Raw genomic sequence first — 26,370 nt, 5'->3', positions numbered from 1 at the left:
AAAAAAATCCTGAAAAAGAACAAGGTGGCCTTGCATTTAGTCTAGTAAATGCAATATGGTCTAGCAGGTGGTCATAAACAGGGTTTCTTTAGGCTAACATTTGAGTATTTACCATGTACCAGGCACACTATTTTTTTTTTTTTTTTTTTTTTTTTGAGACGGAGTCTCGCTCTGTCGCCCAGGCTGGAGTGCAGTGGCCGGATCGCAGCTCACTGCAAGCTCCGCCTCCCAGGTTCACACCATTCTCCTGCCTCAGCCTCCCGAGTAGCTGGAATTACAGGCGCCCGCCACCTCGCCCGGCTAGTTTTTTGTATTTTTTAGTAGAGACGGGGTTTCACCGTGTTAGCCAGGATGGTCTCGATCTCCTGACCTCGTGATCCGCCCGTCTCGGCCTCCCAAAGTGCTGGGCCAGGCACACTATTAGGTTGCACCATATGAAATTGCCAATATTCGACCTTTTGAACAAAACATGGCAACTTCATATGGTTCATTGTAATACAAATTCTCAACATGGAAACATGGCTTCTTATTTACTCACATTTACTTCTCATTTACTCACACTTCTCACACTTGGTGCCCAGGTGAGATGGGTAACCCCTCCTGCTCCCGGGCCCCCACACCTTTACAGAGGACAAGAGCACGAAGACGTCAAATAATTTGTCCAATAATATCACCTACTTGGTAAATGGTGAAAGACTCCAATCCCCATGGCCGAATCCAGACCCAGGTTGTCATCCCTGTGAGGCACCATTCAAAACCCTGCAGCTGTGCCCCTGGAAACAGCAGTAGTTCCAGAAAAGCACAGTCCCGCCCCCAGTCTTACTCTAACTTGACCCAGACCCGCAGTTTACGCCAGTAGCTGGGCTTGCTGTTCATCCTCTAGATCTAACACTCCTGGGGATCCACTAATCCTGCCCTGAAACTTGAGTCATCCTTCGTGCGCCCTGCTATGGCCCCTGGGTGGGCATGTCCCCAATGCCTTGTGACTGCTTCTTCACCGACCTGTCCCAACCCCTCCCCCTACCTGGTGTCACTTCATTCACATTCCCTAGCTGCCCCATGCAGGCTGTAAGATTGGCACTGCCTCTCAGAGTTCCTGGTCTTTGCCATAAGCTAAGGTGCTAAGGTTTTGTGTCGGTTGCTCAGAGGCAGGCCATCTTGGTGACCCTGCTGGCCTACGTGAGGATCCCTGCACCAAGGGTCCCACTGGAGGAAGTGGGCAGTTTCACTCTTTCACCCAGGATACCACTAGGCGACCCCCAGACTCCTGGCTGTCCTTTTGGGACTTTTTATCCTCACATCTGAGTCTCAACTTTCTCCTGTTTTGTTTTCTGAGACAGGGTCTCACTCTGTCGCCTAGGTTGGAGTGCAATGGTGCAATCTCGGCTCACTGCAGCGTCGCAGATTCAAGCGATTCTCCCACCTGTGTGTGGGCCAGGTGCGCCGGACCTCGGGGCTCCCACGCGCTGGGACAACGAGTGCGCGCCGCCACGCCCGGCTAACTTTTGTATTTTTAGTAGAGACGGGGTTTCAACATGTTGGCCAGGCTGGTCTCAACTCCTGACCTCAAGTGATCTTCCTGCCTCGGCCTCCCAAAGTGCTGGGATGACAGGCGTGAGCCACCGGCCGGCTCTCCGGTTTTCAAAAATGCTCTGAGAACATTCCGAGGACACTGGGCGCAGAGTGGCAGGTGCTGGCTTGTGCCTCTGCTCTGGTCTCCACCTCCGGCAGTAGACTGGGAAGAGCCCTGGCTTCCCCCTAGCAATCCCTCCTCGTGGCGCAACCAAACATCTGCCCGGCATCCGAAGACTCGCACCACTCTCGCGTCCGGCTGCCCCTCCCTCGCCCGCGCGGCACCGCCGGTCCAGGTCGCAGTGGGAGCGCGGTAGGGGAGGGCAGAGGTGGCGTCGGACCCTCAGGGCCCCGCAGGTCGCAGCGAGGGGCCGGAGCGCGCCGGGCGGCAGCTTCTCGCCAACAGGAATTCGCTGGGGGCTGCGACCGCGACAGTGGCGGGGACAGGGCGGGGAGGCGGCCAGATCAAAGACAGCCGCCCGCAGGGCCCAGATGGGTCGGGGAGCGCCGAGGGTCCCCTCCGAGGACAGCAGGGGACGTCCAGGTGGGCTGACCCCAGAGCTGTGCGGACGCCCACGCGAGGCGCAGGGGCCGGAGAGGCTGTGCGAGCTGCGCGTCCCCCGCCCCGCACGCCCCTCAGGATCCCCAGGTCCCGCCCCCGGAGGAGGCGAGGCGGGGCGCGACTGGGTTCGCGGCCGCGGGCAGAGGCGCAGGCAGAGCGGCCTCGGGACCGAGACGATGCGTGCGCTCCGCGACCGAGCCGGGCTGCTCCTTTGCGTGCTGCTGCTGGTGGCGCTGCTGGCCGTGGCGCGAGGGCTCCCCGCGAGGAAGCCGGGGCGCGGCGGACCTGAGCCTGGGAACAGCACGAGGCTGGCTGAGGTGAGGGGCGGCGGCACCGGGCTGCGGCGCGCGCGGTCCCCCCTCCCCGACCCGCCGGCTCTAGCCGTGCGGGAAGCGGGACCGGGACATACCCAGGCTGCGACCCCCCGAGGGAGAGAGAGGGGCCAGGGCCGGCCGAAAGCTCCCGGACACCGAGCGCCGGCCAGGTGCGCCGGACCTCGGGGCTCCCACTCCCTGCGCATGGCTGCGAGACCTGCTGCTGCGGACCAGCCGGGGGACAAGTTTGACTTCTGTGCGGAGTGAGGTGGCCGACCCTCCGCAGTGGCCAGGCTTCCTCGCCCTGAGCGAACCTTGCCTGCAGCCGCCTGTCCAGGTGCTCGCTGGCTTGGAGGGGAGTCCCGCCGGTGCGAGGAAGCTGGCGCTTTGCGGAGTGGCGGGCCGGGGCCGCTGAGGTTCAGACGGTCAGGTGAGCCCCTTCCATGAGACAAGCGGAGGCACAGTGGGGCTCTCCAGCTACGGGCAGGGGTGGCCAGCCCGAGACTGGCGCTGTCGTCGTGGACTGTGGGTGGGCGTTGGGGTATAAAACAGTAATGAGATGGAAGAGTGGTGTTGGCCATGGAGAGAAGCCATGGTCTGTCAAACCCCGTGTCTTCCAGTCACTGAGGGGTCTACAGTCCAGCTTATTGCCCCGTGGAATGCAGCGGACGTTCATTCCCATGGGCACAAAGACAGCTAGACTTGTATTAGGGTATGCAGGAGCAGGCCTGTGTGGCAGGTGGCCTTCGGTCTTGGGTCCTGGGTCCTTCCATCTACTGAGCTGTAGGAGGCCAGAATAGTTCTTCCCATCTTGCCATTTTTCCTTCCTTCCTTCCTTCCTTCCTTCCTTCCTTCCTTCCTTCCTTCCTTCCTTCTTTCCTTCCTTCCTTCCTTCCTTCCCTTGTTTCCCTTGTTTCCCTTGTTTCCCTTCCTTCCCTTCCTTCCTTCCTTTTCTTTCTCTCTCTCTCTCTTTTTTTTTTTTTTTTTTTTTTTCAGACAGGGTCTGTCTTTGTCACCCAGGCTGGAGTGTGGTGATGTGATCATAGCTCACTGTAGCCTCAACCTCCCAGACTCAATCGATCCTCCAGCCTCAGCCTCTTAGGTACCTGGGACCAGAGGCATGCACCACCACACCTGGCTAATCTTTTTGTTTTTTATTTTGTAGAGATGATGTCTCACTCTGTCTCCCAGGCTGGTCTTGAACTTCTGGGCTCAAGCAATCCTCCTGCCTCAGCCTCCCAAAGTGCTGGTATTTCTGGCGTGAGCCATGGTGCCCGGCTATTCTTCCTTTTTTTTTTTTTTTTTGAGACAGAACCTCACTCTATCGCCCAGGCTGGAGTGCAGTGGCACGATCTTGGCTCACTGCAACTTCTGTCACCCGGGTTCAAGCTAGTCTCCTGCCTCAGTCTCCTGAGTAGCTGAGATAACAGGTGCCTGCCCCCGTGCCTGGCTAATTTTTGTATTTTTAGTAGAGATAGGGTTTCACCATCTTGGCCAGGCTGGTCTTGAGCTCCTGACCTCATGATCCACCTGCCTCAGCCTCCCAAAGTGCTGGGATTACAGGCGTGAGCCACCATGCCCGGCCGAATTTTTTTTTTTTGACATGGAGTCTTGCTTGATCTCGGCTCACTGCATCCTCCACTTCCCAAGTTCAACTGATTTTCCTGTCTCAGCCTCCCAAGTAGCAGGGATTATGGATGCCTGCCACCACGCCCAGCTAATTTTTGTGTTTTTTCAGTAGAGATGGGGTTTCACCGTGTTGACCAGGCTGGTCTGAAACTCCTGACCTCAAGTGATTCATCTGCCTTGGCCTCCCAAAGTGCTGGGCTTACAGGCATGAGCCACCACGCCTGACTTCCCCATGACATTTTAATACCACAGATATATTGTCTGTTTATGTATTATGGCCCTTTGGAATGTCACAAACCATTGTAATATCTTAAGACTTTTTGGTCTCTCACAAGGTCTGCTTATTGCCCCTATTGAAAATGCATCCTTTAGGCCGGGCGCGGTGGCTCACGCCTGTAATCCCAGCACTTTGGGAGGCCGAGACGGGCGGATCACGAGGTCAGGAGATCGAGACCATCCTGGCTAACCCGGTGAAACCCCATCTCCACTAAAAAAATACAAAAAACCAGCCGGGCGAGGTGGCGGGCGCCTGTAGTCCCAGCTACTCGGGAGGATGAGGCAGGGGAATGGCGTAAACCCAGGAGGCGGAGCTTGCAGTGAGCTGAGATCCGGCCACTGCACTCCAGCCTGGGCGACAGAGCAAGACTCCGTCTCAACAAAAAAAAAGAAAAGAAAAGAAAATGCATCCTTTAGACCGGCTCTTCTCAGCCTCAGCACCCTTGTCATTTTGGGCCATATAATTCTTTGTGGTAGGGGCTGTTGTCTTATGCATTATAGAATGTTTAGAAGCATTCCTGGCCTCTACCCACTAGGTGCCTGTAGCACTCGCCTCCCCACCAGGACCAGACACTCCATGTGCTTCCTGTAGGACACCCCATCCCCACTGCCCGTAGTGGAGAATGACTGCTGTAGACAGATGAAGCCTCTCGCCAGTCCCTCCTCCCACATAGAGATGACAGTGATAACAAAATTAACTAAATTGGCATTGTTTCTGTTCACTTGGCATGAATATTTTCTATTTTAGTACTTACTGCTTTGAATTGTAATTATTTTTAGCATGTTTGCCAAATCTTCCCCTAACGAGAACACCCTAGAGGATGAGCTATTTCAGAGCCAAAATCATATCCTCAGCTCCAGTACAAAGCCTGGCAGAGTCACCAAAAACATGTGAAAACAAATTAGTGTCACAATGAAAAAGCAGAACTTGGAGTCTAGGGCTTGGAGTTCTGATCCCAGTGGGTCATTAATGCACGTGTGACTCACCTCGGATGATTTCTCACATTTAAAAAGAGGGGCCTGCGCGGTGGCTCACACCTGTAATCCCAGCACTTTGGGAGGCCAAGGTGGGAGAATTGCTTGAGCCCAGGAGTTCAAGACCAGCCTGAGCAACATGGCGAAAACCCATCTCTACCCCCACAAAAATACAAAAATTCGCTGAGCGTGATGGTGCGCCCCTGTAGTCTCAGCTACTCAGGAGGCTGAGGTGGGAGGATCTCCTGAGCCCAGGAGGCGGAGGTTGCAGTGAGCTGAGATGGTGCCACTGCACTCCAGCCTAGGTGACAAAGCAAGACCCTTTTTCAAAAATAAATAAATAAAATGAAAAAAGAGAGCCAAGAGAGCGTAAGTCATCGTTGTGGTCCTGTCCAATTCTGACATCGTTCCATGAGTCTGCATGATTTGTGTTAAAGCTGTCTATGGCAAAGGTGTTAGTTTAAGGAGTCATGTTGAGAGAATGCAGATTGCTATTCTAGGGACTTGGGTGGTGTGTCACAAATAACTGACCAGGCTGGGTGCAGTGGCTCACACCTGTAATCTCAGCACTTTGGGAGGCTGAGGAGGGTGGATCACTTGAGATCAGGAGTTTAAGACCAGCCTGGCCAACATGGTGAAACCCCGTCTCTACTAAAAATACAAAAATTAGCTGGGCATGGTTGTGAGCACCTGTAGTCCCAGGTAATCGGGAGGCTGAGGCAGGAGAATTGCTTGAACCCAGGAGGCAGAGGTCACAGTGAGCTGAGATTGTGCCACTGCACTCCAGCCTGGGAGACAGAGTGAGTCTCCGTCTCAAAAATAAAAATAAATAAATAAATAAACAAGAAAAAAGAAATAACTGACCAGCCCAAAGACCTTAATGAAGAAGCTAAAGAACATCAAATCCCTGGATCTAAAAGTAAAGTTGCTGAAAGGGAAGTGAGCATTCTCTGGGCCTTACAGAGTCCATATGAATTTCTTAACATGAGAATATTTCATTGTTACACCACTTTGACATGGGCATTATCTCCATTTTCCAGATGAAAAAATTGAGGCACAGAAAAGTTAAGCCTAGCCAGGCGCCAGGTCTGTCATTAGAAGGAGCTATGCTGGGGACCTTATTGTACAGCTTTGCATGTCATGCTCCAATCTGCTCATCTGAAGTCTTGAAAAGAATCATTAGGCTGGGTGCCGTGGCTCACGCCTATAATCCCAGCACTTTGGGAGGCCGAGGCGGGTGGATCACCTGAGGTCAGCAGTTCGAGACCAGCCTGGCCAACATGGAGAAACCCCATCTCTACTAAAAATACAAAAATTAGCCAGGCGTGGTGGTGGGCGCCTGTAATCCCAGCTACTTGGGAGGCTGAGGCAGGATATCACTTGAACCCAGGGGGCAGAGGTTGCAGTAAGCTGAGATCATGCCACTGCACTCCAGCCTGGGCGACAGAGCGAGACTCCCTCTCAAAAAAAAAAAAAAAAAAAAAAAAAATCATTAGCCTTGTGAACAAAATGTGGCCCCCACCTCTCTGGGCAGGTCTATTGCTGAGCCTCAGTTTACTCCCACAATAAAATAAGAACCCGTTCTGTCAGATGCAGTACTGGATGAAAAAGCACCAGACATGTGGATAGTGACAAAAAGAGGCTGGGGGCCGGGCGCGGTGTTTCATAACTGTAATCTCAGCACTTTGGGAAGCCAAGGCAGGTGGATCACTTGAGCTCAGGAGTTCAAGATCAGCCTGGGCAACATGGAGAAACCCTGTCTCTACTAAAAATACAAAAATTAGCCAAACATGATGGCACGCACCTGTATTCCCAGCTACTGGGGGCTGAGGTGGGAGAATCGCTTAAGACCAGGAGTTTGAGGCTGCAGTGAGCCATGATTGATTGTACCACTACACTCCAGCCTGGGTGACAGAGTGAGACCCTGTCTTCTTTGTTGAGATGGAATTTCGCTCTTGTTGCCCCGGCTGGAGAGCAATGGCGCAGTCTTGGCTCACTGCAACCTCTGCCTCCCAGGTTCAAGCGATTCTCCTGCCTCAGCCTTGCTGAGTAGCTGGGATTACAGGCATATGCCACCATGCCTGGCTAATTTTGTACTTTTAGTAGCCACGTTGGTCAGGCTGGTCTTGAACTCCCGACCTCAGATGATCTGTCCCCTTCGGCCTCCCAAAGTTCTGGGATTACAGGTGTGAGCCACCGCGTCTGGCCAACCCCGTCTTCAAATACATAAATTAATTAAATTAAAGAGGCTGGGCCAAGCCAGGAGTGGGTGGTGCATGCCTATAGTGCTAGCTAGTTGGAGGGTGGGTGGGAGGATCACTAGGAGTTTGAGGTTGCACTGAGCTAGGAACGCACCACTGTACTCATCCTGGGCAACAGAGCAAGACCCTGTCTTAAAAAAAAAAAAAAAAAAAAGGCTGGGGCCAGTTCGTTGAGTGCTGGTCAGTCACAGAGTGACCCAGCTCTGTCCTGGGTATTTTCTGTTCTAGCTAGGATGAGAACACCACTCAAACGGCCACCATGTGTGTTCCTTCTCTTGTCATCATTTTAGAGATGAGGAAACTGACAGCAGGCCCAATAACTAACCCAAGGTTAGTATGTGGTGAACCGGGATCCCCACTCAGTTTTGCTTAATTCCAGAGCCCCTGGGCGCCTAAACGTGGCACCCACCACGTCCCTGGCAGGCAAGGGAAGACCTTGGCATGGGAGAAAGAAGAACTGGGGACTTGGTGCCAAAAAGGGGTTGAGGGGGTAGAATCAGGCAAGAGAGGCTGGGCATGGTGGCTCACGCCTGTAATCCCAGCACTTTGGAAGGCCCAGGTAGGAGGATTACTTGAGACCAGGAGGTCACAACTCCTGTAACCTATGATTGCACCAGTGCTCCCCAGCCTGGGCTACAGAGTGAGACTCTGTCTTTATTTAAATAAAATAAAATAAAATAAAAAAAGGCTGGGCGGTGGATCACATCTGTACTAGCACTTTAGGAGGCCAAGGCAGGTGGATCACCTGAGGTCAGGAGTTTGAGACCAGCCTGGCCAACATGGTGAAACCCCATCTCTACTAAAAATAAAAAAATTAGCAGGGCTTAGTGGCAGGTGCCTGTGATCCCAGCTACTTGGGAGGCTGAGGCATGAGAATCACTTGAACCCAGGAGGTGAGGTTGTAGTGAGCCGAGATTGTGCCACTGCAACCCCAGCCTGGGTGACAGAGTGAGACTCCATCTCCAAAAAAAAAAAAAAAAAAAAAAAGCCAGGCGCGGTGGCTTATGCCTGTAATCCCAGCACTTTGGGAAGCCAAGGTGGAGGTCAGGAGTTGGAGACCAGCCTGGCCAACATAGTGAAACCCTGTCTCTACTAAAAATACAAAAAAAAAATTAGCTGGGCATGGTGGCAGCCACCTGTAATCCCAGCTACTTGGGAGGCTAAAACAGGAGAATCGCTTGAGCTGGGGAGGCAGAGGTTGCAGTGAGCCGAGGTCATGCCACTGCACTCCAGCCTGAGCTGCAGAGTGAGACCCTATCTCTATTTAAAAACAAACAAACAAACAAACAGAGGAGAACTGAGAGAGGACTGCTGTTCCAGTCTGCAAGGACTGGCCCACCTGGGGCGGGATGGGGGTGGTTCACGCTGCCGCAGCAGGGGTTAAATGGCCGTGAAAGAAGCAATTGTTGAGGGTATGGGCTGAGACAGAACTAAGGGCAGAGGAAGGAGCCTGGGGTCCCTGAGAAAGCTGAGGCAGTGTCATGCACGTGGTAGGGGTGCCTGCCTAGCACTTCAGTCCTGGTCCGTTGTCCAGCCAGTTGCCTGGAAGCAGGGGCTGGATTGCAGGAGAGGTGCAAGGTCTCACCTGCCAGGTGGGTGGCAATGAAAAGGATGTATTTCCTAAAGGCTGACTTTATTTGGTTGCAGGGTCTTTCTAGCCCAATCAGTGAGTGAGTGCCGGGGAGAACTAGAACCTAGGTCTGTGTGGTGCCAAGCCTGTGGCCTCACCTGCTAGCCTTCTCCTGCAGCTGACCGCCTCCCTGGACCTCAACTATGGCCTTCCTTATACCTCCAGACCATTCTGTCTCTAAAGGGTTGGAAACCCCAGGGAGGGAGAGAGGGAAAGACAGGAATGGGGCCTGGAAGCTTGGCTGCTCAGAGGCCCCAGGCAATTCTCCAGCCTCTCCAATCTCAGTCTCAGGTTTTTATGAGGATTAAAGGAAAGGATGGATGTGGAGAGTTGAACATCCTGTATAGTGTTTTGTTCATCCAGCACATTCAGCACTGCAGAGCAGCAGGCGGCAAACCAGAAGGTGCAGCCACTGCCTGGAGTTAGCAAAGCACCAGGCTTAAGAGCACAGACTCCAGCCAGACCACTGACATCAAATCCCACTCTGCCAGCCCCTAGCTGTGTGACTCCAGGCAAGTTACTTTACCTCTCTGATCCTTGGCTGTATTGTCTATGAAGTGATGATGATGCTCATAGCTACCTAAAGTGTTGTTGTGAGAATCCAGTGAGTCTGTACATATAGGGTGATCGGCAAAACTGGCTACTTTTTTTTGGTTTACTTTTCTTTCTCTTTCTTTTTTTATTGCCTTTACCTTGGAAAGTCAACTGGCCATATTTTTTGTGGGGCCCAGTACCGAATGAACACATGGGGTTTCTTGGCTGGGCACGGTGGCTCACACCTGTAATCCCAGCACTCTGGGAGGCTGAGGCGGGCAGATCACGAAATCAGAAGATCGAGACCAGCCTGGCTAACACGGTGAAACCCCGTCTCTACTAGAAATACAAAAAATTAACTGGGCGTGGTGGTGGGTGCCTGTAGTCCCAGCTACTGGGGAGGCTGAGGCAGGAGAATGGCATGAACCCCGGGAGGCGGAGCTTGCAGCGAGCCGAGATCGCGCCACTGCACTACAGCACTACAACCTGGGCGACTCAGTGGGACTCCGTCTCCAAAAAAAAAAAGAATAGTTCTTACCAATCAGGAAGGTAGTTGAGGGAGAATGAAATCCAGCCCTATTCCTCTGCCTGTGGCTAAAGAGGCCTGACTACAGAGGCAATTGCTGTTGTATGTGGGGTCTCAGGCCTGGCTAAAGAGGCAATTGCTGTTGTGTGCTGGGTCTCCAGCACCTCCCGCCAGCATGACTTAGTGTGCAGCCTGGCTGGCTGTGGTTGGGCCTGGGCTTCAGCAGCTAGGGCTACGGGACCTGCATTTGGTGACTGAATTTAATTATCCAAAACAAGTTTCTGGCCCCTGAGGCACAAAGGAGAAGGGAGAACAGGGAACTGTGAAGGGGCTGAAACAGGTTGGCAGGCGGGCTCGTGCAATGCAGTAAGGGTCTGTGGGGATCGGGACTCTGTTGTGTTAACTGGAAACACATGGGCCAGAGGCTGCCTGGCCAAGCCTGCGAAGGTAAGCTTAGGGGTGAGAGAGAGAGAGAGAACTGGTGGAGATGTGCCTCAGGATGTATCTCTATTTGGGCAGTGACACCACCCCCCAAAAGAATGGCCTGTGTGTTTGGACATGCATGCAACTCCACATGTAAGCTTAGAAGATAGAGAGAGGTGGTCTTGTGAGATAGGGCTAGAGTTCTTCAACAACCTGGAGCCTCAGAATTCCCCTCAGAATGTCGTGAGAATACACCTGCCGAGTGATTTTGCAGCAGTGTTCGGGGGATCTGAATGAGGTGTAAAGAACTGGCACATTGCCTGGCAAGGGGGGTGCCCCCGATGGCTCCTGTCTGCCTTCTGAGTACCAGCTATCGCCACCTCTGGGTAACGTTCTTTGCGTGCTCACCACCTACAAGGTACTATTCCAATTGAACAAGCCTATGAGACAGGCGCTGGTGTTTCCCTAAATTACAAAGGAAGGAACTAAGGCAGATTCAGCAACCTGCCTGAGGTCCCGCAGCTAGTAGGTGTATACGCTGGGATTGAACCCGGTCATGTGGACTCCAGCCTGAACTCATTTCCACCACATTCAGCTGAGATGATGAAAGTGGAACTGCTCTGTGAAGACAGAAGGTGGTGGCCCACGAGGGGTTACTGTCCCCAGTGTCTGTCCACACATGCGTGGTGTGTACCAGTGCGCAGGTGTTGAGATCAGGCCAGGCTGAGCTGAATCCTAGTTCTCTTATTGTAACCTTTAAGACCTTGCGTAAGTCCCCTACCCTCCCTGAGCCTCCATAGCCTCATTTTTAACATAAAGATGATCACACTCGCCCCTCAGGGTTGCTGGTGTTCATTTGTTTACGTGGCAGTGATTTCTTGAGCTCCTACAATGTATCAGGCACAGTGCTCAGCACAGTATCCCACAGTGAACAAAGCAGACAAAATTCGTGTCTGCATAGAACTTACCTTCGAGTTGGAAAAAGTGACAGATGGTACAGAAATTGTGTAGGAAGGCCGGGTGTGTAAGATGTGCCCGGAGGTTGGCTATGGGCTGGGCCTCTGGATGCCTGGCCCTGATCCCTCAGCCCTGCTGGGAGCTGTACGTGGCTCACTTGAAGTGCCTGGAGAGCAGATCCTCCCTTCTAGCCCCAGAGCCTTTAACCCAGGACTGCTGGAGTTGCCAGATAAATCCCCAGCTCTGTCCCTACTCGAGGGGTATCAGAGGAGCCTGGGGGAATTGGCTGCAGATGCCCATCGCGGTCGCTGCTTGACTGCATCCTTGACTGTCACCTCCCCTTCCCTGTCTCACTTCCCTACCCTCTTCTGGCATCTCCTGGGGCCACTTTCCAGTGTCCCCAGATGAGAACCACTGCATAACCACTGTACCACCTGCCACAGGCAGGCCCAGCCACCATCGGGCTAGGGTGTCCCGATCAGCCAACAGGCTGCACAACCCTGAACACCTGCTGCTCTGAGACTGCCTGTCTCTATGCCCCAGAGACTGCAGACAGTGGAGATGCCGAACACAGTCACAGGCACCGTTAGGGCTTTGGTGGAATTGTGGGTGGGAGCTGCCAGGAAGCCAGCACTCAGGGATGCTCCAGGCCTCCCTCATTGGTCAGTGAAGGGGCTGAGTTGTTCCATTACTCACCGTTCCACCTTCCACTCATCCACCCTGCCATCTAGACTAGAGGGCTTTGACTCAGCAAGAGACTCCAGGCGGGGGCTGAGGTGGGCCCACGGCTGCCCTGGGACCAGGCGTTTATTGCAGGGTCCCTGGAGCCAGATGTTTGGACACCGCAGAAGGGGAGGTGAGAGAGGGAGAGACAGAGGATTCTGAATCTCTTTCCAAACTTTCAAGAAGAAAAAGTCAGGGAGAGTGAGAAACTAGGCCGATTAAGCCGCTGATTTTTGAAGGGGATGCAATACTATCACTTTATAGCACGCAGGTTAAGGGAATGGGCTTTAGGCCCAGACTGCCTGGTTTAAATCCTGGCTTTATTGCTAAATGTCTGTGCAACCTCAGGCAGGTTACTTGCCCTCTCTGTGCCTTAGTTTCCATTGTAAGACAAGCATGACCATAAGGATGTAAGACAGGGAGGATGAAATGAGTGACAAAGTGTTTAGAATAGTGCCTGGTGTGCAGTAAATGCTGTGGAAATGTTTGATAAATAAAATTCTCACAGTCCTTGCAGGGAAGAATGATTATCCTCAATCTGCAGATGAGAATATTGTCAAGTTGAAGAAGTTAGTAACAGGCAGAGCTGGGATTTGAACCCAGACTTTTCTGGCTCTCAGAACCAGTGTTTGTCAGCCATACCATACTGCCCAGGTATGAGACGGGAGGGGTGGCAATGGTGTGGCCTGAGTGAAGCAGGGTCCACAGGTGCCAGGCCCCGGAGACTTACAAGGCAGCTCTGGGAGGTGCTCCTTCTGCCCTGGCATAGAGACCTGGGCAGTGGCTATAGCCTGGAGGCAAGTGGCAGCCACTGAGCCCCTAGTGCCCCACTGTCTGGGCAGATGAATGCTGGAACAGGAGTCAGAGATGAGATGGATCTGCTTTTCCCTTACCATCTGATCTGAAGCAAGGACTGTCCCGGTGAGGACACCATGGCCAGTGGCTGTTGGAAGGGATGAACTGACTGAGTCAGCCATGCCAGCAGCCTGGAGTACAAACAGGAGCCAGGCCCCAGGCAGGCAGGCGGAGGAAGGTAACTGTGGTCAGAGGCACCACCGAGGAACACAGCCCTCATGTGGATGGCCTGGGCGGGGCTGAGTGGACAGGAGCGGGCTGAAGGGAAAGGCCAAGGCCTGCTGCCCACTCCCCGATAGGACCAGGCGCATCCCTGAGGGCCTTTCTGCTCTGGCTTGTGAGGGCCCTGGGGAGTGGGAGGCACATTGTCTGCAAAGGGCACCACTCTCTGAAACAACTGTCTCCCCTTCTTGGGCCTCCGTTTCTTCATCTGTGAAATGACCCTCCTTTTCTTGCCTCACACTGGCATCTGCTGTGGAAGTGCTTTGTGGACATAGTCCACTGTCTGACCAGCTACACCCTCACTTACCCATTGAGGGCCTTAAGGCAGGTGGTGTGAAGATTTTACATGACAGAGACACACTCCAGAGAGGTGTAAATCACAGGGTGAGTTTATGACCCAGTCAGACCCCAGGGCTCCTGGGTCTGCCTGGCCAGCCTTTTCTGGGTCCCCATGGGGTGAGCCCTGACCTGTTACCTCACCTTCCCCGTCTCTCCCTCAGGCCTCAGCCTCCCCAGATCCTAGGCCTCTGAGGGAAGAGGAGGAGGCACCACTGCTCCCCAGAACCCGCCTGCAGGCAGAGCCACAGCAACGTGGACACTGGACTGTCACTGAGCCAGCAGCCCTGACCCCAGGCAATGCCACCCCTCCCAGGACCCCGGAGGTTACTCCCTTGCTGCTGGAGCTGCAGACACTGCCAGGATCGGCCAACACAACCTTGAGTACCCCTAACCCTGATATCCAGGTGAGAGCTGCAGAAGGGCCAGCAGCTCCTGCAGACACCCAGAGAGGAGCAGGGCTGATAAGGTGGGCTCAGGGTACCCTGCATCCTGGACTCTGTGGAGGGTGGGGCTGCTGTGTGGGGTGAGGGCAGGCTCTCCGTGCTCTCCCTGTGGTGTAGGGGACAGAGTACCTGCCCCTCTAGTTTCGAGCTGTGGGCCTTGGGCAAGTCTTTTGACTCTTTGAGCCTTTGTTCTCTAGACCATGGCAAGAGACAAACAGTACCCACCTAGCAGGGCTGTGTGAGCACCAGTGAGTGGGAAATGCTTTGTAGGCTACAAGGGATTCCAGGAATCTAAGGAGGCCTCCTGGAAAAGACCTGCAGGTCTGATCCCCTAAAGAAGGGGTTCAGTATGGAATGGAGTGGGCTGGTGGCATGGGGTGCAGCCACCTGAAGCGCTTTATAGGAGAGGAAATGAGAGCAGCTGGCAGAATTATAGTTGCAGGCTCCACTGCCTGGGGTGAGTCCTTCATGATAATAATTCTGCATGTTTGTGTAGCAGCTACGGTTTACAAAACACTTCGTCAGAAGGGGAAAAAAGTATAAAACACAATTCTAAAATTATTTGAAAGTGTCTGTCTTCTTTTCTCTACTTACCTACACATACACACACACACACACACACACACACACAAACTGGAAGGTTTTCTGTCAGTGATAGAATATAGGTGACTTTCTTTTTCTTTTTTTTTTTTTTTGAGATGGAGTCTCACTCTGTTACACAGGCTGGAATGTAATGGCATGATCTCAGCTCACTGCAACCTCTGCCTCCTGGGTTCAAGAAGTTTTCCCGCCTCAGGCTCCCAAGTAGCTGGGTGCACCACCACACCCTGCTAATTATTGTATTTTTAGTAGAGACGGGGTTTCACCATGTTGGCCAGGCTGGTCTCGAACTCTTGACCTCGTCATCCGCCCACCTCGGCCTCCCAAAGTGCTGGGATTACAGGCATGAGCCACCGAGCCCAGCCAGAATATAGGCGATTTTCATTTTCTTCTTCATAGTTTGCTGGTTTTTTCCAAATTTTGTTCAGTGAACCTGATGTTACTTTACTGAATAGCCAAAAATAATGTTTCCGAAGTTCAGTTTCACATAAATGATTTTATTTTACTTATTTCCCATCCATAATGTGGTGCAAGAGAGCTCCTCCGAGGGCTGCTGTGTCGGGAGCGCTCAGCTTCCAGCCCTACCATGAGGAATTGGAGGCTCAGAACTGCCCAGGCCCAGCAGCTGCATGCTGGCAGAGCCGGGATTCAAAGCCAGCTTCTCTTAAGCTAGTGAGTGTCAACCCTGGCACGTGTTAGAACCACCATACCTGGCCCCAGCCCAGACCAGTTCAGTCCATACCTGGCGTCTGGGAATTAGGAGTCCCCAAGTGATTCTAATGCACCTCCAGGCCGTAAGCTGTGATTCTTGTGCCCTAAGAGGCCAGGAAGGTTAGCCAAGAATGTCAGCCAGGAGAAGACAGCTGGTTTGAAGGAAAGATTGGGCCTCTCGCCTCTGACCCTGACCTCATCATCCCCCCTCTCCTTGGAATGCAGCTTTAAGACCTCCCTCACTGGCCGGCCTGGCCTGTCTCCTGCAGGTGACCATCGAGGTGGTGGAGGACCCCCAGGCCCAGGTGGAGATAGACCTGTTGGCTGAGCCCAGCGATCCCCCACCCAAGGATACCCTTAGCTGGCTGCCTGACCTCTGGTCCTTCCTCTGGGGGGACTACAAAGGAGATAAAAAAGACAGGGTCCCAGGGGAGAAGAGGGAGGAAAAGGAGGAAGACAAGGATTATCCTTCAGAGGAAATCGAGGGTGAGGACCAAGAGGACGAAGAGGAAGATGAGGAAGAGGAGGCGTTCTGGTTCAATGGAACTACAGACAACTGGGACCAGGGCTGGCTGGCCCCCAGGAATTGGGTCCTCAAGGATTCTGTCAGCTCCGGTGAGCACCCCCATCTTGGCATCCCCACATACTGAGTGGAAATGGGGGTTGGGGAGAGGGTGGAGGCTTCCCAGGCAAGACCATCTGAGGAAGCCAGGAGCCTAGGCCTTGTTCAAACACCATCATCAACTCAGAAGTAACATTTGCTTGCAGAGTTTTTCCTTTTTTTTTTTTTTTTTTTTTTTTAAATTTTTTTATTTGAGATCAAGGCTTGCTCTGTTACCCAGGCTGGAGTGCAGTGGCATGATCATGGTTCACTGCAGCCTCAAACTCCTGGGCTCAAGCGATCCTCCCACCTTAGCCCCGGAATAGCTGGAACCACAGGTGCATACCACCAGGGCAGCCTAATTTTTTAATTTTTAGTAGAGATGAGGTCTCCCTACGTTGCACAGGCTGGTCTCAAACTCCTGGGCTCAAGCAGTTCTCCCACCTCGACCGCCCAAAGTACTGGGATTACAGGCATGAGCCACTGTGCCCAGCCTTTTTTTTTTTTCTTTTTTTCTAAACAACATTTGACTGTTACAAAAATCCCTGATATCCTGTAAGCAAAAGACATTTGTTACTATTATATTTATTTACATCTGTGAGTTTCCAAGGATTGAGAAATTATAAATTCCATCACTCACGACTGACCTTATTTTCAGATTGTGTGTGTGACTTTGACTCCTAGCTGTGTTGCTTACCAGCTGAGTGGCCTTGGGAAAGATTCTTCAACTCTCTGTGCCGCAGATCCTTCCTCTATAGAATGGGGAATGGTATGATCTTTTTTTTTTTTTTTTTTTTTTTTTTGAGACAGAGTCTTGCTCTGTTGCCCAGGTTGGAGTGCCGTGGTGCAATCTCAGCTCACTGCAATCTCCGCCTCCCAGGTTCAAGCAATTCTCCTACCTCAGCCTTCTAAGTAGCTGGGATTACAGGTGTGTGCCACCACGCCCAGTTAATTTTTGTATTTTTAGTAGAGACGGGGTTTCACCATGTTGATCAGGCTGGCTCAAACTCCTGACCTCGTGATCCACCTGCCTCGGCCTCCCAGAGTGCTGGGATGACAGGCGTGAGCCACCGTGCCCTGCTGGTATAATTTTTTTTTTTTTTTCTTTTTTTTTTGTTGAGACAGAGTCTCGCTCTGTCACCCAGGCTGGAGTGCAGTGGCCGGATCTCAACTCACCGCAAGCTCCGCCTCCCGGGTTTATGCCATTCTCCTGCCTCAGCCTCCCGAGTAGCTGGCACTACAGGTGCCCGCCACCTCGCCCAGCTAGTTTTTTGTATTTTTTTAGTAGAGACGGGGTTTCACCGTGTTAGCCAGGATGGTCTCGATCTCCTGACCTCGTGATCCGGCTGGTATAATCTTTACTACATGGAGTTGGCTGTAGAGAGTACTGAGTTAAGACATATACAGTACCACCATGGAGTAAAGAATGTATTGACTATTTTTATTATTTTTGTTAGAAAAAGACGTAGCAACAGCACAAACTGTTCAGAAAATATTACCTTAAGCCTACCAGCCTCTCATGATGACAGATTTTTTTTTTTTTTATTTTTTCGAGGTGGAGTCTCACTCTGTTGCCCAGGCTGGAGTGCAGTGGCACAATCTCAGCACACTGCAACCTCTGCCTCCCTGGTTCAAACGATTCTGGTGCCTCAGCCTCCCATGTAGCTGGGATTACAGGTGTGGACCACCATGCCTGGCTAATTTTTGTAGTTTTAGTAGGGACAGGGTTTCACCAACTTGGCCAGGCTGGTCTCGAACTCCTGACCTCAAGTGATCTGCCCACCTCAGCCTCCCAAAGTGCTGGAATTACAGGTGTGAGCCACCCTGCACCCGGCCATGATGATGATTTTTATTTTTGCATGTTGTGGTTCAGGTTTCCTCTGGGTGCAGACGTGTTTTATGCATAGTTGCAGCCATTTCCCTTGGAGCCCTGGTATCTTGTCAACGGACAGAGGCGCCTATGATTAAGACTAGGTTGTGACAGGCTCTTCCCAGTTCACTAAAATAATGTAAACTCACAGAAAATTTCCATGATTGGCCGGGCACGGTGGCTTATGCCTTGTAATCCCAGCACTTTGGGAGGCCAAGGCAGGTGGACTGCTTGAGCTCAGGAGTTCATGACCAGCCTGGGCAACATGTTGAAACCCTGTCTCTACAAAAAGCACAAAAATTAGTTGGGCATAGTGGCGCCTGCCTGTAGGCCCAGCTACTCTGGAGGCTGAAGCAGAAGGATCACTTGAACCTGGGAGGTCAAGGCTGCAGTGAGCCGTGATTACACCACTGCACTCCAGCCTGGGTGACAGAGTGAGACCCTGTCTCTAAAAAAAACAAAAAAAAAAAGGAAAAATTTCCATGTTTTTCAGCTTTTCTCCCATTAATTTTCTTTAAACTCTTGGTGCCAGTGCTGGCCTGTCTGTGAAGTGTGGAACCAGCTCTCAGTATTTTGGGGGTTTCACAGAAAGCACTGGGTCTCAGGCCCTGCACAGCCTGAGGATATGGGCCCAGCCACAGTGTATTTCAGCTCCCTCAGATCAGAAGTGGGTCCCTATTATGGGTAACAGGGAAATTCTTTTTTTTTTTTTTTTTTTTTTTTTTTTTGAGGCAGGGTCTCACTGTGTGTGGAGTGAGACAAAGTGGCTGTGGCTGGAGTGCAGTGGCATGATCACAGCTCACTGCTGCCTCAACCTCCCTGGCTCAGATGATCCTCCTGCCTCAGCCTCAGCAGCTGTTTAAAAATTTTTTGTAGAAGTGGGGTTTTGCCATATTTCCCAGGCTGGTCTTGAGCTGCTGAGTTTAAGCGATCTGTCTGCCTCAGCCTCCTGAAGTGCTGGGATTACAGGCATGAGCCACCATGCCCAGCCTGGAAAATTATTAAATATCTCCAGTTCAAGGGAAATATTGTCATCCTTGGTTTTGATTGACATAAAAACTATAGCTTAGGCCAGGTGGGTGGCTCACACCTGTAATCCCAGCATTTTGGAAGGCTGAGGCTGGAGGATCGATTGAGCCCAGAAGTTCAAGACCGGCCTGGGCAACATGGCGAAACCCTGTCTCTACAAAAAAATTTAAAAATTAGCCAGGCTTAGCCGGGTACAGTGGCTCACACCTGTAATCCCAGTACTTTGGGAGGCGGAGGCAGGCGGATCACTTGAGGTCAGGAGTTTGAGACCAGCCTGACCAACACGGTGAAACTCCATCTCTACTAAAAATTAGCTGGGCGTGGTGGTGCACACCTGTAATTCCAGCTACATGGGAGGCTGAGGCAGGAGAATCACTTGACCCTGGGAGGCGGAAGTACAGTGAGCTGAAATTGCGCCACTGCACTCCAGCCTGGGTGACAGAGTGAGACTCTGTCTCAAAAAAAGAAAAAATTAGCGAGGCTTAGTGGCACGTGCCTGTAGTCTCAGTTACTAGGGAGGCTGAGGTGGGAGGATTGCTTGAGCCCAGGAAGTCAAGGCTGCAGTGAGCTATGATCACACCATTACACTCCAGCCTGGGCAACAGGGTAAGACCCTGACACAAGAAACAAGTAAAAAATCTATAGCTCAGAGATGTAGAGGGACTTGCCCAAGGTCACACCAATAGTGGTCAGATGGCTCCCAGCCCGAGGTATCCTTTCCTGTTTATTGCTGTGTTGGCATAGGATAGGTGACTAGGGCTTATACTGTCTCTTCAGGGCCACCTGATACATTTGCACAGGTTGTTCACGGCAGAAGGGTACCCAGTCGAGGGAGCAGGTGGAAGCTGAAATCCAGCCCAGCTTCATTCGTGAGGCTGGAAGCCCTGGCGTGGGCTGCATCCACCTGAGGAAAGGGTGCCCTGTGCTGATTTGTACCGATTTGCCCTGTGGGCTGTGTGCACTCACCCCCAGCTCCCTGTCTTAACCCAGACTATGAGCCTCAGGAGGAGTGGAGTCCCTGGTCTCCCTGCAGTGGGAACTGTAGCATTGGCAACCAGCAGAGGACTCGGTCCTGTGGCTTAGGCTGCCTTACCACCCAGACCCGTACCTGTGACCTGCCCAACTGTCCTGGTGAGAGGAGCCCCTACCCCTGCATAGGAGTGGCTGGTGTGGCTTAGGCTGGAGGCTTGGTCCCCTGGGAATGTGAGTGGGCTTGGGAGATGGGATGCAGGAAGCTCACAAGCATGGTGGTCCTGCCTTGTCCCAGGCCTATTTTGGCTGCTGTGGGTACCGAGAGCCTTCTGAGGTGGGGGGGTGGTTTCCCCCATCGGGGCACTGAGGTGCCCTGCGGAGCTACCAGCCTGGCCTCCTTTCTTCCCAAAGGCACTGAGGACTTGGGCCTCCTTGAGGAGTGGCAGCTCCTAGCCCGCAATGCTACGGACATGCCTGACCAAGGTGAGTGGGGAGCTAGGCTTGCCCCTTGGTGGTCTGGAGGACAAGCTCTCAGGGGAGGGTGGGGTATTATTCCACGGCAGGAACCTGGCCTCTCTCGACGAGGCGGAGAGCACAGCTTCCATCTGGAAGGCTTGCTTCCCCAACAGGGGGCCCTGGCATTTCTGAGCCAGCCCATTGGCCTTTCCTAGGCTGGTATTTCTACTGGGAAGGTCTTAATGGGAGCAGCAGAGCTTAGAGATCATCTGGTGGGGCACAGCCTATCCTCCCTGGCAGCAGGATGGGGTGGGTACGTTCTGCCCTCCATTCCTTGGTCACTCTTGGAGGCTCCTGGGCAGACTCTGTCTGGGGAGGAGGATACAGTGCAGTCAGAAATGGGTCAGCGTTCAGAACTCCAGCACTGCTCCTCCAGACAGCTGGGCGTGAGCCAGGCTTCCAGCTGCACACTCTGAGTCTGTGTCTCTTGGTCTCACTTGCACCCTACAAGGAAGGCAGGGAGACCCACCTTGCAGATAAGGCTTGCACTCAGCACAGCAAGAGCCTACTGAGCTCGCATCATGTGCCTGGCCACGGTGCTGGGGCAGGGGATGTCAGCAGCCTGAGGCCTAGTCCCTGTTCTCAAGGAGCTCAGGTCCCATGAGGGAAAGACACACATAACCCATGTGAGCACTGCACTGCAAAGAAGGCCCTAAAGATTTGGGAGCAGAAAGAAAGGAGCAATTTGTTTCCCAGAGCAGGGGTGGGCCTGGGAAATGCGTGTCTCTTCCCCTCTCTCGTGGTACCATTTCCCAGGCTCCTCTTTCACTTCCAGTCAAAACCCAAATCCCAGCATCTGGATCCTGGGCAAGGTTCCAGTCCCTTGGGGATGTCCAGGGCCTCAAACTATCAAAATCAGTGCCCCAGTGTCCGGGGCTGGACAGCTCATCCCATTAGGTTGAGGGCACAGAAGGGAAACGAGAAATAAGACGCAGCAAACAGCACCCACTCAGGCAGATTCTGGGGAGTGGGGAGCAAGGTTCTGCGCATTCCCTCATGGCCAGCTCCCCAAGGCCATTTTTCTTCTGTCTGCTGTTCCTTGGTGACTGCAGTGTTTCCCCCTTCCCTGCTTGCTGCAGAGCTCTGGTGAGTGTGGGGGGCACCTCTTTCTGGTTTATGGAGGCTCCTGGCCTCTGCTGCGCGGTGCCATGGGGACCAGGTGAAACGGTGAGACAGAGTCTTGCTCTGTCACCCAGGCTGGAGTGCAGTGGTGCGATCGCAGCTTACCGCAACCTCCACTTCCTGGGTTCAAGTGATTCTCGTGTCTCAGCCTCCCAAGTAGCTGGGATTACGGGCATGCATCACCACGCCTGGCTAATTTTTGTATTTTTTTGTAGAGACGGGACTTCACCATGTTGGCCAGGCTGGTCTCGAACTCCTACCTCCTGCCTTGGCCTCCCAAAGTGCTGAGATTACAGGCATGAGCCATCATGCCTGGCCCCTCAGCTCTTCTATTTAAGAGAACCTCAGACAGTTGTACTTTAGCCTCAGATTTTTGTTGAGAGATATAATTTATTTTAAAATTAAATAAAAATATAGTTTTTTTTTTAAAGGCCACATTTCCCGAGGTGGAGATGGGGAGGATAGCAGCATAGACAGGGGGGACCACAGGAGGCCAAAGCAGCCAAGTGACTCACCCCAGGCCAGACCGCCTGAGAAAGGCAGCGTTCAGAACAAGAACGGGCCAGTGTCTAAAATACTGAAACCTTCTTACCAGTTGGTTAAAAGTTGCTGTCCCTGTCTCCACCCACCCCAGATCCTTTTCCAAGATCTCAGGATCTTTCCCATCATTCAGCACCTAAAGAGGTGACACTGGCACTGCAGAGGACCTCTGGGTCACTGCTCCAGCCCCTTGGCCCATGTCTGTTCTGAGCAAGAGCTTTTTGCTTCAGGTTGTCTGGGTGGTGTGGGGTAGCCTCTCTCTGTCCCCAAGGCCCTACCAAGCCACACCTTTGCACCAGCTGGAGCCTGGGCCTTCTCTCCCCATGCACTGGCCGTTAATCAGTCCCCACCCAACACGGGCCTGGCTAGCTCTCTCACCGGCTTCCCTCCTGCACTTTGCGGCCCTCTGCAGATGTGGACAAATGTGAGAAGTGGCTGAACTGCAAGAGCGACTTCCTAACCAAGTACCTGAGCCAGATGTTGCAGGACCTGCCCAGCTGCCCATGTGCCTACCCACAGGAGGCCAGGGACAGCCCTGTGAGCCTGCAGGACGAGCATCAGGGCCGCAGCTTCCGGTGGAGGGACGCCAGTGGCCCTCGAGAGCGCCTGGACATCTACCAGCCCACGGCGCGCTTCTGCCTGCGCTCCATGCTGTCTAGGAACAGCAGCACGATGGCCGCCCAGCACTGCTGCTATGATGACGACAGCCGGCTGCTGACCCGTGGCAAGGGCGCCGGCATGCCCGACCTCATCAGTACCGACTTCTCACCTGAGCTGCACTTCAAGTTTGATACGACGCCCTGGATCCTGTGCAAGGGGGACTGGAGCCGCCTCCACGCTATGCTCCCCCCCAACAACGGCCGGGCCTGCACCAACAACCCCCCGGAGGAGGAGTACCTGGCACAGTTGCAGGAGGCCAAGGAGTACTAGTAACGGGGCTGCTGAACAGACATTGCAGGGAGGGGGCAGGCGGCTGCTGCTGCTGCTGCTGCTGCTGCACGGGAGAACTTTCCTGGGAGGGCCCTCACCCCACCCCTGCCCAGACAGGGTGAGGAAAGGGCTCCCTCAGCGAGGTCGGTCCGAGGCTGCGTGCCTTCTGCAAGTGACCCCGAGGCAGATATCTCAGTGGGGTTAGTGAGAAGGTTGAAGGGTATGTAGGGCCCAGGGTGGGTGTCCCTGGGAGTCCTGGAAATGTGCATACGTGCCTGTGTCTGCCAGGGCCTCCCTCTGCTGCCTGCTGGGAGCCTGGCCACTCATTTTTCTCCTCCTTGGGAGCTGGACTCTTCTGCCCTGGCTCTGCACATAGGTGTAAGCCAGCAGCTCCAGAAACATCCCGATTCTTGGAATCTGCCATGAGTGTCTCACACCCGCCCCTGGTGGCCAGCAGAGGAAGTGCCACTCTTCTCATGGGCATAGCCACCCTTTGCCAGGGGGGCATCCAGCCCGGGTGGCCACCCCTCCTTATCTCTGGGTGGTGCACATGCCCTTCTTTCCCCACTCCCTGACACGAGCCACTGCACAGGAGGCTATCTGTAGCCCCAAGCTGCCTTTCTGTTGGACACCACTTTAGTCTCGGGCTGCAAGCCATCCCAGCTGAGGTGAAGTGGACTCCAGGCAGGAAATGGCTTGCCCAGTTCCGGTCCCTTTCCTTTGCTCAGCCCTCTCTGTTCTGCTGATCGTAGGGATGTGCAGGGCTGGGAGCTGGCACTCCCTGAGTGGGGAGGTGACAGCTTGTCACAGTAGCCAGGCTTGGGTGGGTTCAGCACTGGCTCAGGACTGTGTGTCACACATCTATAGTAAACCAGTTCTCTGGGAGGGGAAAAAAAAGCCCTGATTTGTTGCATTTGGGCAGCTTCTATGGTGTAAATTCTCCCAGCAGTGGCCCATGTCATACTCCCAGCATCGCTGAATGCCCTGAACTCAGAGTTGGGAAGAGATGCACATAGTCACTCTCCTGGTACACCTCATACCTCTTCCCTGCCTCCCCATCCCTGCAGCTACACTTGCTTGCCTTCTATGGGGTTGAAATGTTGAAGTCTCAACTGTCTCTGTTCACAAGAGCCACCAAAAGGTAGGGGACTTCAGTCCTAGCCCCTAGATGGCCGCCCTGAAGCTCTCTGGGATCCTCAGCAATAAAGCACTTTATTTTCAAATTCTGCCTGATGAAGATTTTTGGGCCCTGGCAGAGCGGAGGAGTGTAAGGAACCCTTGCTTATGGTCCAAGTCAAGCTCCCTTGGGTGTGCTTGTAATTTACCTAACCCACAGCAGGCTCCTTTTCATTTCCTGGACCAGCTGGGCAGGCAGAGCTTGTGGCATGTAGGGGTTAGACTGTAAATATCAGTTATCCTTATTCACACTGCCTTGGAGATGGGTGAGGAGCTGGCTGGACCTCAGGGGCACATTCACTCTGAGCTTTGTCAGAGAGGTAAATCACGTTTACTGCACCAGGAAGTAATTTGCTGTGAGGGGATCCAACAAAGACTTGCCCAAAGAACTACAGCTGTAAGATGAGACGTGGATCTGTGCTCTGCCTCAGTTGGCACCCCACCTAGACACTCCACTGTCACTCCCGACATGTGGGGAAGGACAGGGATGTGTCAGGAAGCACAGTAAAGGAAGATGTGTCCAGAGCCGCTACTGGAGACAATCGGAGAGTCAGACGTTTCCAATGACGATCACTCCCAGAGGTAAGTATATTAGTCTGTCCTGAACCATAGTCTAAAAATACTGTATCTGCAACTAGAAATACGAGAGGGTTAGAGAGGGCAGTGTTTCGGGCCACCAGATGGGAGCCATGCTCACTCCCTTTCTCTTGTCTAAGGAATCCAATAAGATTAATTATTACTATTATTTTGAGACAGAGTCTCCGTCTGTTGCCCAGGCTGGAGTGCAGTCGCGATCTCAGCTCACTGTAACCTCCGCCTCCCAGTCTCAAGTGATCCTCTCACCTCAGCCTCCTAAGTAGCTGGGACCACAGGCCCACACCAGCACACCTGGCTATTTTTTTTTTTTTTTTTTTTTTGTATTTTTGGTAGAGACGGGGTTTTGCCCTGTTCCCCAGGCTGAGCTCAAACACCTGAGCTCAAGCAGCCCACTTGCCTTGGCCTCCTAAAGTGCTGGGATTACAGGCATGAGCCGCTGCACCCAGCTTGAGGCTAATTGTTTTTCAGCAGAAACTTTTAAAAGTAACAAGACAGAGTAATCCCAGAGTCTGCTTTCTAAGGAAACTGCTAATTCCCCTCCTTTCTAATATAACTCACCTTGCCTCTTAAACATACTGTCTTAATCTGTATCTAATGGTTTTCTATTACTCATACTGAATTTAGCCAACCCCATTTTAAATCTGTACGTTTAAAGTGGCATGCTAAATTGCTACCATGTCAGGCCACAGATGAGAGAAGCTAAACAAAAGGGGCTAGGGAGTGGGTCGGCTATGAAATTATGTTTATTCATGCAGTGCAAAGGAGAAAGACACTGCGCAGGTGGTAGCTGGCTTTAGGAGCACCTGTGTGTGAGGAGCAGCGCCAACAGCGGGAGCAGTGAGCCTGATGAAGGGAGGGTTTCCAGAGCAGCTGGTATCAAAGCCCAGAGGAAGCCCATGAAACCAGAGAGGTCCCTCCATTCCGTTCTTTTCTGGTGTCAGTCACATCACTGGCTTGACTAGCTGTTCTTCCTGTCCCCAACACCAGGAGTTCATCCGTGGTCATGAATCCAGCATGAATACCACTGACTGTTTCTACGTTAACAGCCACCCCAGCAACCAAGATGGTGTTGCTCAATTTTACCCCCTCTGGTTTGCCTCACAAACGGCCCTAGGCTAGGCAAGGCTAGTCAGATTGAATTCTCCCTAGAGTTTTAGGTAACAAACAATAGGAGTCTGCTGACCTCTCTCTCGGAAGACAGAATGATTAGATCCTTAGTCGCAAAAGGGACACAAATGTGCTGCTGTGCCTCCCTCTTTACAATGAAGTTTACTTCACATGTTGAGGTGCTTCTCAAAGTGCATCCCTGATATTAGAATCACCTGGGATATTTATTAAACTCTGTTTATGAGCCACACCCCACACCCACTGAGTAAGAATCTCTAGGAGTGGAGTCGACTTTTGTGCATTGTTCTTCCTCTCAGGCAGGCAGAGCTCTTAGCCCAAGATATGCAATTTGGACTAA

General features: G+C 52.8%; 1 protein-coding gene across 1 annotated transcript; it reads left to right on the top strand.

Annotated features, from left to right (window-relative positions):
- Positions 1–2,304: 2,304 nt before the first annotated feature.
- ISM2 (isthmin 2) lies at positions 2,305–24,753 on the top strand. The gene is made up of 6 exons (XM_007987412.3): positions 2,305–2,451; positions 13,960–14,202; positions 15,822–16,167; positions 20,043–20,183; positions 20,436–20,507; positions 22,615–24,753. The coding sequence occupies exons 1-6, from the start codon at positions 2,311–2,313 to the stop codon at positions 23,130–23,132; spliced, it is 1,461 nt and encodes a 486-aa protein (XP_007985603.3). The 5' UTR covers positions 2,305–2,310; the 3' UTR covers positions 23,133–24,753.
- Positions 24,754–26,370: the final 1,617 nt, after the last annotated feature.

Source organism: Chlorocebus sabaeus, chromosome 24 (assembly GCF_047675955.1).
Source record: "Chlorocebus sabaeus isolate Y175 chromosome 24, mChlSab1.0.hap1, whole genome shotgun sequence".
Taxonomy (NCBI): Eukaryota; Metazoa; Chordata; class Mammalia; order Primates; family Cercopithecidae; genus Chlorocebus; species Chlorocebus sabaeus.
The sequence above is the reverse complement of the archived record's forward strand: the minus strand, read 5'-3'. Positions and strand labels throughout refer to the sequence as shown.

What these genes read in the sequence shown, in the direction of transcription:
- ISM2 (XM_007987412.3), top strand. Translation starts at nt 2,311, where the DNA reads ATGCGTGCGCTCCGCGACCGAGCCGGGCTGCTCCTTTGCGTGCTGCTG. An exon ending in CAAGGATTCTGTCAGCTCCG is followed by an intron (nt 16,168 to 20,042) that starts GTGAGCACCCCC and finishes GTCTTAACCCAG; the next exon opens with ACTATGAGCCTCAGGAGGAG. An exon ending in TACGGACATGCCTGACCAAG is followed by an intron (nt 20,508 to 22,614) that starts GTGAGTGGGGAG and finishes GGCCCTCTGCAG; the next exon opens with ATGTGGACAAATGTGAGAAG.